Source organism: Paroedura picta, chromosome 7, assembly GCF_049243985.1.
Source record: "Paroedura picta isolate Pp20150507F chromosome 7, Ppicta_v3.0, whole genome shotgun sequence".
Lineage (NCBI taxonomy): Eukaryota > Metazoa > Chordata > Lepidosauria > Squamata > Gekkonidae > Paroedura > Paroedura picta.
Window position 1 is genome coordinate 69296289 of NC_135375.1, and position 10617 is coordinate 69306905.

A 10617-nucleotide genomic window follows, 5' to 3' on the forward strand; every position below is an offset into this window, starting at 1 on the left:
AGGCCACAGTTAATCTCTGCCTGGGTAGCTCCGCCCCCAGAAGGCGGAGCTAAGGCCTTTAAACATAAACACTGCTTTTGCAGCGTGGTCATAGAGCGGACCGGGGTCTGCTTTCCCGCAGCTCTTCGTACAATAAGGCAGGTAAGGGAAGCGACGAAGGTCTTTGTTATTTTGCTGCATCCTTGTTGGGTCCTGAGGTAGCTGCTTTATTGTAAGTTCATAGCAAATAGTGATGGCTCTGCTGATTCGAGCCCTCTGCTCGAATGGTCTTGGCGAGTACCCGAAAGTGCAGCAGTGGATGAGTGTGTAAATCTACTGCTGCATTTTCTGTCTTTGAAAAACGGAGTCATTCGAATGTATTTTATCCTCAAGTTAATTTTTGTGTTTTGTGGCTAAGAGCCGGTGTTAAGCGAATTGCATTTAACTAATCGAGACTTGCTTAGAGTTGGACTATAGTTCTCAGCACTCCCGAGAGCTTCTATGGGCAAATTATAATTTTTCGTCAGGTTGCTAAACAACAAAGCCTCCCCTTCTAGTGTGTAGCGTGTTCTAAACAGCTGTTGGGACCCATTAATTGCACCCTGACTCATGTGAACGGTTGGAGAATACGTCTGGGGTCACCAAAGGAACCAAACTGCTCCTGTAGCAGACAGGAATGTGCATTGCCACTTGAGCTGCCTGTGTTTTTCTACATACTTTCCCCCCTTCGCTATTTTTCAGTGGGGCTGTTTGTTACTCCAGGACCAAAAGCCGAGTCTTGTGCCACTTGATTACAGGCTTACTAAAGCGTACTTCATTGTCAGTTTGATTTGGAAGTGTGCCCTGTGGATAGGAAACTTTTTAACTTTGCATCACTGTGAGGTTCAACACTGGGTCATTGAGAAATGGCTTGGCAGCAGTTGATTTCTAAGGGGTCAGAGAACAACTGCTTGTAACATATTAATCTTTAGCTTTCATTAACATTTTGTAATCACAGTACTATACCTAAAAGCATTGTATTCGCCTGTTTTCACATGAGAATTTATTGCGCAAACTGGGACAGATCTTTGTATAGCGCCCACACAATGTTGTTCCCTAATCACCCACTTTCTGTGCCTCTTCTCCCCCACTCTGTTTTTCTGAAATCTGATTTGGTATGATCTTTGGGAAATATCAGATTCAAAGCACAATAGCACAATGATGGTGTGCATTTTTGCAGGGCTCACCCGGAATAGTGCTGTTATCCTTGGGTTAGCCTTGTCCCCTGTCCTGCAGCTGTCACATCCACAGCAACATGTTTTGAAAAAATCAGTAGATGACATATCACCTTCGCTTAATGTTGTAGTGATAGTTAGGTTTTTAAGAACAAACTAACCTTAAAAAAAGAATCTGGTGGGGGTGCCTGCACAGGGCTACTACAGGAAAGATGTAGGGAAAACTGCCATGTGATGCTTTGTTGGCAGAGGAAGGAACACAAGAATTTGTCACTGTTTGGAAGTTTATTTCATTTACTTTGTTTACTCCTTGCCCTTCGCAATAGGGACTCGGAACTGGCCTACTTTGTCCTCCTTGCCTCTTGTCCTATGAGATTTTATTTATTTATTTATTATATTTAAATTTAAATGTAATATTTATTATATTATATTTAAATGTAATATTTATTATATTTAGAATGGATGAATAGGCCAAACACAAGTTGGGACTCTAACCTTAGTCTCCCAGATCCTAGACCCTAAGCTATTCACTGCACTGTGTTGGCTTTCATTGGAATGTATCAGGTATTGTGTGGGTTTGTAAAATATGCCACTCTTAAGCATAGTGCTGAGTAGTCTACAATGAGTCAAATACCCTGTTGACTCAAAACGTGTTCCCACTATCATAGCACCAATGCTGGCAGAGCTGCATTTCTGTCAACAATTTCCTTTTTTTGCTGCAGGTGCCAACTTTACCTAGCATGCTGTTTATGCAGGACACAAAGAGCTATAGAAGGAGAAGAGTGGCTTAGTGCTGTTCTACAAGGTTCATGGGAGAATTTCCAGTCATACTGTTTAAGATTCAGCACAGATTTACTCACAGATGCATGAACTGCTTTGAAACTTCCTCTGAAGTAGGCAGATTTTTCTAATGAAGGATTGCTAAAACTTATTGATCATTCATGCAGAGAAGAATGTATCTTTTATATATAGGATTTAAAAAAATCTTGTTTGACTGAAATCTTGATATTGAGAGTAGACTGTCCCCACCTGTGGAGAAACTATGACAATCACTCACTTTAATGTCTGATAGCCACTCTCTAGTACTGCTATTCCAATAAAATGGCCATTTATCTGTTTTTATTTTTTCAAGCAATTATTCTTTCTCTATATCCTGGAGCACATGTTTCATTAAGAATAGTGTGTAGATATTAGAAAGCTTCTTCATCACATTTTGAAGAACATGCATTTTAAGCCTATCTAATAAAAGACTAGCATTTAGGACTTTTTATTTTAAAATGCTGGGGCAGTTAGCTCAGAATATAGTGAGAGATTTGTCATTGAATAGTTTGAAGCCCCTGCTCAGTTACTCCCATACCCTTTCTAAAATTACAGTATCTTGAACTGGTGTAAATTTTGGCTCCTGAGTTAATTAGTGCTTCATTTTATCTTGGGTAGGTGCAACTCTAAACCAGCATATATTTCACAATTCCAGATCTTTGCACTTGAAAATATTAAGTTAGCTTACTATTTCAAAGATAACTTCTTAGTCATGCTCCAAAAGTAAAAAGCCGGGTAGTACCTATTATTAGGCCAAGCCAAGATTCTGACATGGCTTTTGTGTTTGGATTTTCCTTTGACCAAACCATGTACCTACAGCTTCTCTCTGTTAATAATGATAATCTCATGTTACATTTGAAATCCATTAATTAATGCAGTGAAAGAAGCCTCTTTGACTTGAATTCTATGCTAAAGACTGCAGCTTAGTATTGTACTAAAATTATTTCAATGGAAAATCTTTATTGCAATACAATTTGTCCTTGGGAATTTGGGGGAGGACAAGCTGTAAAACATGTGGCACTAGATTCCATTCTTTTTCTACCACTTCAACTTAACTCTTGTTCAACTTAGTGAGTTCTGACTTACACACATACCAGAAATTATTTGTAGATAACATACATACTTCTTCTGTATTATTGTGGAAATCCTTGACTTTGTACTTTTTTTTAGGTTGTAAATACCATGAAGACATTGGTCATTGGAATTGGAGGGTAAATATGAACAGATAATATTCTTGTCCTCATTAGACTGATGAAATTTAAATATTTCAGTAGTCAGGTTACTATCATCTGCTCCACCTAATAGATTTCTGGTAAGGCCTTGGAGGGGGGAGCATGGCTGTCCCGCCCCTGAGTACCTTCTCCTCCAACCGGCTTGCCTGTCTGTCCAGCAGCCAGCTTTCCATCCCCCACCCCTGACAACCCCCTTCTCCTTCCACTTCCCTCAGAGGCTGCAGATCCCTGCTGCATGAGAGTTGCTTCTGCCAGTGAGTTCCCTTCCTGGGGGCCTCCAGCCTGCAGCCTTCCCAGGCCCTGGGGAGAGGGAGAGGCTATCCACAGAGTTCTTCCACACACACACCCCAATCTAGCACCCATTGTATTCCTGAATGCAACGGGCTTGGCCCCTAGTGGAAACATATTTTCACGGCAATTTTTTAAAATTTGATTTGCTGTGAGTATTGAGGGCTCACTACAATTTTTCTGGGCAATGAGAAATAAACATTCATTGTAGCTTTTGCCTTTGTTGCACTAGTTTTGATACAGTAGCTGAATGTAAATTTATTATGGTACTTGTGCAACTTGTGCAAAATGGTACTTATGGTACTTGTGCAATTGTGTAGAAATGGCACAAATGACTAGAGAAGGAATGTATCCTTTCAACAGGGAAATGAGCTTTGTGAAAGTGAGATTCTGTGCTACAAAAGTTCTTAAGGGAACATAGCAAAGTTTCCTGCAATAATATTATCCACTGTGCAATAATTACACAAAATAGACTCCTGACAAAGCATGTTTTTGTTTATAAGGGATCCTCATAAATTGTAGGTTGGGTTTTGATTATTAATTAGATGGGGGGCATCTATTTTGGGTTGAAGAAGGAGACAGACCTATCCTCCCCAGGCTCTGCCCAAAATCTCCAGGAATTTCCTAACTCAGAACTGACATCCCTGTAGTTGGGGCACAAGCCTGTATCTCCAATGGTACAATGTGTCTACTGGAGAACAAAATTGCTGAACTGCCAGAATAGTAGCATAATTGCTACTGTATAACTGTATATTATCTTCACATTCAGCATAACAAACGGCGGGAAAACAACTTTGGCAAGAAAACTTAAGGAACAGCTTCCGAACTGCACTATAATATCACAGGATGATTTTTTTAAGGTAATATAAATTCAAATGTGTCCTTCATTGTAATTGAGGACAATCCTTGAGTTGTAGGATGAAGCAAAGGGAAGCCATGGCTGTCAAGTAATCCTAGTCACAAGGGAATACAGCTCCAGTGCAACAGCATTCGCATGTGCCTTTCTGTAAAGTTATTCTGTAAAGTTATTCTGATTGTAGCTCTCTTCAGACATTATGACTTGGTGAACTGGGGCCCCAACAGCTGTAAGGGTTATTCTGTCCTCACAAATGCACTTGGTATACAAGACTGCTTTTTGTGTGAATTGTGAAACGTGTACATTCTGGTTCATGTGTATGGAAGCTTTATACATGTGGCAAGTCACAAACAATGGTGACTGCATATATGTGGTGCATCATGATGCAGCAGTGCTCACAGTATATGTAGTCATTTCAGATGTATCATCTGAAAAGTTCTTATTCATCTTTGAAGTTTGTCATCTAGGTTCTTGCCCTATTCAAATGAAGTTTGAAAATATCCAACTGATGGTGTTCTCATTACTGGTACACAGTAGGTAACGCCATGCACATTGCATGCCTTTCATTTATCAAGTACAGAAAGAGGGGCTGGCTTCATGCTAAATACCGCTCTTCTGGCTGTAAATTTATTGTTTGACTAGGGTTACCAACTCCAGTTTGGGAAACTCCTGGAGATTTGAGAGCAGAGCCTGTGGACTTTCAGATGTAAGCTTGGTTGGGATGCCATGAGTGCCCCCTCTCCCAGCTGCCAGTTTCTTAAAGGGAACTGATGTCAGTAGTTGAGAGATCATCAGTCCAAAATGCCAGGAGAATCCCAGATGTTCCCTGAGGCTGGCACCTCTGTTTAAAGTTTTGTCATAATTAATGTAAGCAATTCTGGGTGCCACTGACCCATTCTCTGCCTTCCCAGTTGTCATTCATCTTTGAAGTAGCGTTGTAGATGTTGCAAGTAAAGCATCTCTTATCAGTTTCTAAAATTAACTCCTCCTGTGAAAAATAACACTAGGCAGGAAAAGGTCTACGTCCTCTTTTCGGTTAAGTTTTCTTTACCATATCATTGTGTCTATTGCTTTTTTCCCCGTTCTAGTCACAATCTGAAGTGGCTGTAGATGAACATGGATTTTTGCAGTATGATGGTTAGTAGACTGAACACTTATTTTCCTCAAGCATAGAAAGTATAACTTGCTTTTTTTGGAATTTTAGATGAAATTTAGATAAATATACACAGTGGTTCTTCCTGAATAGTCCCTAGTCTTTCTGATTTTTTTCCTGCAGCTGAAATGCTAATGTTGGGGTTTGTATGTTAATGTATCTTTCAGAGTAATAGTGAGAGCAATTGAGACCAATTCACAGATATTTCATTTGAATAACTAATTCACTTGTATGTGATAATCAGTAACTTGAAATGAGCTTGGGGACTGATGTGCAAGCAATGGAGTGGGGGCAGAATTGGTATAATATGCATGCTCTGCGTAGCTCCCAGTAATAGCCATGCTGTACCAACCGGACTCTCAAAGTTGACATTGAGAGGAGTCTGATGTAGAGTCTTGGTGTTACTGTGGTGTGGATCCAGTGGTCCAATCAGCTCAGTCCAGGTAGGGGGGGCATCCTCTGGTTGTTTTTTTGCAGCTGAATATAGGCATCAAAATTTGTCTTTACCTTCAGTGCATGTTTCCTTTTAGTACTGGATGCCTTATATATGGAAAAAATGGTGGCAAGAATACACTCTTGGATGGCAAACCCAGAAGGCTGTGAGTTGCCAAGCCTACAAAATAACATGCATGATAAGGAGAAAAAAACAGAAGGCTGCTGGGTCTTAATTGTTGAAGGCTTTCTTCTTTATAACTACAGGTAAGCAACTTATCATCTTGCAGTCGAGAGTAAATAACAATATGACCCACACAATCTGTTTCATTATACTTGTAGGCCTCTCAGTGGTATATGGAATAAAAAATATTTCCTCACCATTCCTTATGAAGAATGCCAGAGGAGACGAAGGTATGGTCCTCCTGACAACTAAGTATAATGAATTGTTTTTTGGCCCTTATTGTATTTTCCCAAGCTTACTTGTTCCATGTAGGTTGTACAACTCCAAAACCATTTCCAATAGCATGAAGGTTGTAGCAGATGACTGGTTTTCACGTGTACCATCACAATTGCCTAGTTCTATGAGCACAATAGCTATGAGAGAAGTCACTTGCCAGTGCTCCTGTGCAGTGTTCTATTACTGGTATACATTAGGCACCCTTGTAAAACTAATGAATACACTTGATAACCTGTTAAGAAAATAATGTGCTGTTTGCACAACATAATATTGAGGCACTTACACTCAAGTGATCTCATTCTTCACTGCCTGAAAATAGTAAAAAGGAAATGTTTGTGTGAAGATGATTATGCAAATAGAACAAGCTCTATAGGCTAGAAATGTGTGCTAGCTTATTACTTGGGAGCAAGTAGGCATCTGAAGTCTCTGAATTCAATTAATTTTACTTCCATGTACATGGGCATAGGTACCCAATCATGTGCACTTTGGTCAAAGTCCCATAGATCTGTATGAGCCACACACAGAATTTTCCAAAAATAGAGCAACCAGTTATTTCCATTTTCAGCATTGGCTGGCTAATACAGATTGTGGAATTGCTAGTCTATAGAAAATCTTAAAATAGCATCCTGCATCCAGAAAATATTTCACAAGAAAAAAAGCATTATAAGAAAAGTACCAAATATTTAGCAGGATAAGCCTGCTGGGCACTGGAAAAATGTTTTCTTCAAAAATCTTCGCATAGGTTGGGGGAGAACGGGATCCATGTGGCTATAGAAGGGTGAGCACATCTTGCCGCACAGAGTGGCCCACAGAAAAAATTCACAGCTGTTCTGTACTTATCCCAGAAATCCAGTGGAACTTTGTTTCAAATGTTTGGGTTGACTCACTAAACTTGGTATAATGTCAGTCGCCTTTTTCATGTGACAGTTTCACTGTGTACCACGCTTAAAATAAAAGATACAAGAACTCCATTAACTTTGGGTAGATGTACTTTGCACTGCTGACCCATCTGCTAGTGTGGTGCATCAGAATGTGTAAGAGGCCAGATGCCTTACTAGTGTTTTCCCTGAGTGTCTACGTGAGACTCTGGTCCAGCACACTGAAGCTAGTATCAGAATCTAAATATATTCATATACTGTGTGCCAGTGGCTTATAGTGTCTCTTTCAAGCTTCAAAGGGCTCACCGTGGAACATGCATGACGAGTGCTGATTTTAGGCACCTGCATCAAGGACTTGCTTCCTTGAAGATTTCTCACCTGAGTGCTCCCATGAACTGCTGAATGGAGATGGATATAAAGAAGCCACTTGAAAGATCACTCAAGGAAAGCACTAAACCCAATTAAATCTTGTTTGCTTAAACTACTAGATCATGCGGCCTGAGAACAGACACTTTTGAATGTAGAAACTCTTGCTAAGCATGGTATACAAGTGAATTTCCCATATTTTTCTGTAGCACTCGCGTTTATAATCCACCAGATCCACCTGGTTACTTTGATGGACACGTGTGGCCCATGTATCTGAAACATAAGGGAGAGATGGAAGAGAATGAAACGGATATTGGTATGACACCCATGAGTTGTCTAAATATATCTAAGCACTGGATGTTGGCATGTCCTTTGCCTGGGTCTTAGTTTGCTGCTGCTGTACACCTGCTGTAGGAAATGGCAGGAGCACCTGTATAGGTTTGGGGTGCCACTGGAGGATTGGGGAGAGTGCTCCTGTCATTTTGTCTCTAAGTTACTTTCCTGTGAAGTAAGTGATGAGGGGAATTCTTTTCCTGTTTCTGCTGCTCCATGCAGAGTATTCTCTGTGCATGGAAAGACAAAAATGGGGAGATAACTGGGTGGGGAGGGAGGCAGGAGCCCTCCCTCCCTCAATAGTGGCTTCCTGAGCTCATTCGGGCTCTACTTTATGAAGAGCCATTTCTTGCAGCTGCTGTGCAGTTACAAGGAATCTGAACTGGGTCTAAGGAACCAAGAGCTTTACAAAATATGGCTGTGTAGTTTGACCCTGAGCTATACAAGTGACTAGGAGAATTGGAGAAAGGTCTGTCTCCCAAGAGTACTGTGCCATTGTGCCTCGCTCAGCAGTATGAAAGGAAGATATAGCCAAACATCAGGGGCTTATCTTGCTGTGTTCTCTTGATGCACAAGACTCAGATGAGTTTAGATTAACAAATTTAAAAATGACTTGAGAAGGGAGAGCATTACAAAAGAAAAAAGTACTGCAATGATTTTGAACGACTCTGGAGATGTTTTAAATGGGCAGTGCTGAGAGCAGTTATATTTTGAGAAATTCTGGTTCTGCTATAAGTTGTATGTTGCTCTTGTTCCAGTTTATTTGGATGGAACACAATTACAAGATGATCTCTGTTCAAGGATATATAGTGATATCATAGAGGAGCTGGAGAAAACAAGTAAGTGACATGGGTTAAAATGGCATGCACTCACTTTGGTTTGTTTGACCAGTAATTTTGCAAATGTGAGCCTATGAGAGAAGCTGCTACAAGATATGAGCAATAACTTAGTTTCATAGAATGCTGTTAACATCTATCCAAAGAGGTTGTCCGCTGTCTTTGTGTTGGGAGCATACATCTTTCCCATGAGCATATGCTGGAAGTTTGTAATTTTGCTGTGTATCTACATTTGCTATGATTGGGTCAGTTACTCATGAATGTGAGATACAAGCTGGTTTCAAATTCCCTTTGTGTTCCAATTTAGTAACTGGTTGATAATAGATCCCCCCCCCCGTCATTTCAGACAGACTCATTATAGTAACTGGCTGCTAGCAGAATTTACCTACTAGCCCGAAAGCCTGTTGCATTAAGGAATGCAACGTGAGTGGTGCCTCCCCCCACTGCAGCAGCCCACCCTGCTGCAGGCTGCCTACCTTTGTGTCCTGGTGCGGCCATAGGTGTGGGCTTGTAGGGAAGGGCGCGCAGAGTGTGGGCAGCGTTGGCTGGCAGATGAGGCGCTGCAGGAGAAGTGCAGTGACACGGCGCCTGCTGCCACGGTTCCTGGCACTGGGTGTTTCTGTGCTGGCTTGTGCCACCATGGACTGGGGGGGCAGCTTCCAGCACAGGTGGCTCCTCCAGCAGCAGGCCAAGGGGTTCAGTTGCTTCCACTGGTGCCAGCTCCCACCATGGCCTGTGCTCGCTGCCATCTGCTGGTGCCTCTGTGGGCTGCCGGGGTGGGGGCTTCTGCAGCAGGTGGCCGCCTGGGCAGGAGGTTCGGGGGCAGCTCCTCCTGCCCCCGCTGGTTGGCGTGGCTACAGGCTAATGGGGCAGCGTCTCCCAGTGTGGCCAGCTCACTTGGCAGCACGTTCAGTGTCTGCTACCATTGGCAGCAGCTCCCGCCAAGGCAGGTTGCGGCAGCTGGTGGTAGCATGGACAGATGGGGGCAGGCACTTCTTACGGCGATGTGTGCCCCGTGGGTTTGGGTTGGTGGCGTTCAGGGGGGCTGAGCTGGTGGCACAGGACATGGTGTGCTTTGAGGTCTTTCCTTCAGTGGTTAGGTGCTTTGTGGCCGCCAGGCTTCACGAGCGGTACGCAGCTGTCTGGTGGGATGGGCCTAGTGCCCATTTCCCTTTTATATAGAGAGCTCATAATGGTTACGTTTCATACAAACGTGCTGGCTTTGGCTAGGAAAGCGTGGTTCAGCTGCTTTTGAGGGAAACTGCTTTCTTCCATTTTCTACCCTATTTTTTGTGCCTCTTAATTGCTGGGGTAAGCTGCTTAAATGTCTATAGCACTTCCTACAATGCTGCTCCCCCACCCCCGCTCTTTTTTGCAATGCAGTCTTCTGCGAACTTTTCTTTTGACAGTTCTAAGTTGAACACTATAGTACTAAACCGATATAGGACTTTAGTGCTATAGCAGCAGCATTGAGATGCTTTGACTTCATTGGTTTATTTATTTTATTTATAATTTAATTTATATCCCGCCTCTCCTTACTAAGTTGTCTCGAGGCAACTTATAACAATAAAAACAATATACCCCATAAAATCATAAAACATTAAAAACTATAATTACATACTACAATATTGTCATATAAATCCCCAGATTGTGGTAAAAACCAGCGGTTACCCTGTATTCCAATAAGCTGTTACAAATTCTACCTGATCTAAAGACACCAGTTAGGCTCAGATCTACCGTGCCAGATGTACAGCGTGGTATAAGTAACTTA

General features: G+C 41.9%; 1 protein-coding gene across 8 annotated transcripts in view; it reads left to right on the forward strand.

Annotated features, from left to right (window-relative positions):
* The window catches only part of NMRK1 (nicotinamide riboside kinase 1), a 17172-nt gene continuing 6555 nt past the window's right edge, over positions 1-10617 (forward strand). For 3 of the 8 annotated variants that reach the window (XR_013232550.1, XR_013232551.1, XM_077344773.1), the window contains exons 1-9: positions 1-141; positions 1916-2086; positions 3183-3223; positions 4302-4392; positions 5477-5525; positions 6072-6240; positions 6316-6387; positions 7887-7993; positions 8769-8849. Coding sequence is in view for 5 of the 8 variants with exons in the window: in XM_077344773.1 (XP_077200888.1) it covers positions 2003-2086; positions 3183-3223; positions 4302-4392; positions 5477-5525; positions 6072-6240; positions 6316-6387; positions 7887-7993; positions 8769-8849 (694 nt within the window). In the remaining 3 variants the exon portion in view is untranslated. The remainder of the gene's footprint in view (positions 142-1915; positions 2087-3182; positions 3224-4301; positions 4393-5476; positions 5526-6071; positions 6241-6315; positions 6388-7886; positions 7994-8768; positions 8850-10617) is intronic. The other 5 variants (XM_077344774.1, XR_013232552.1, XM_077344776.1 and 2 more) reach the window with 5 other exon arrangements.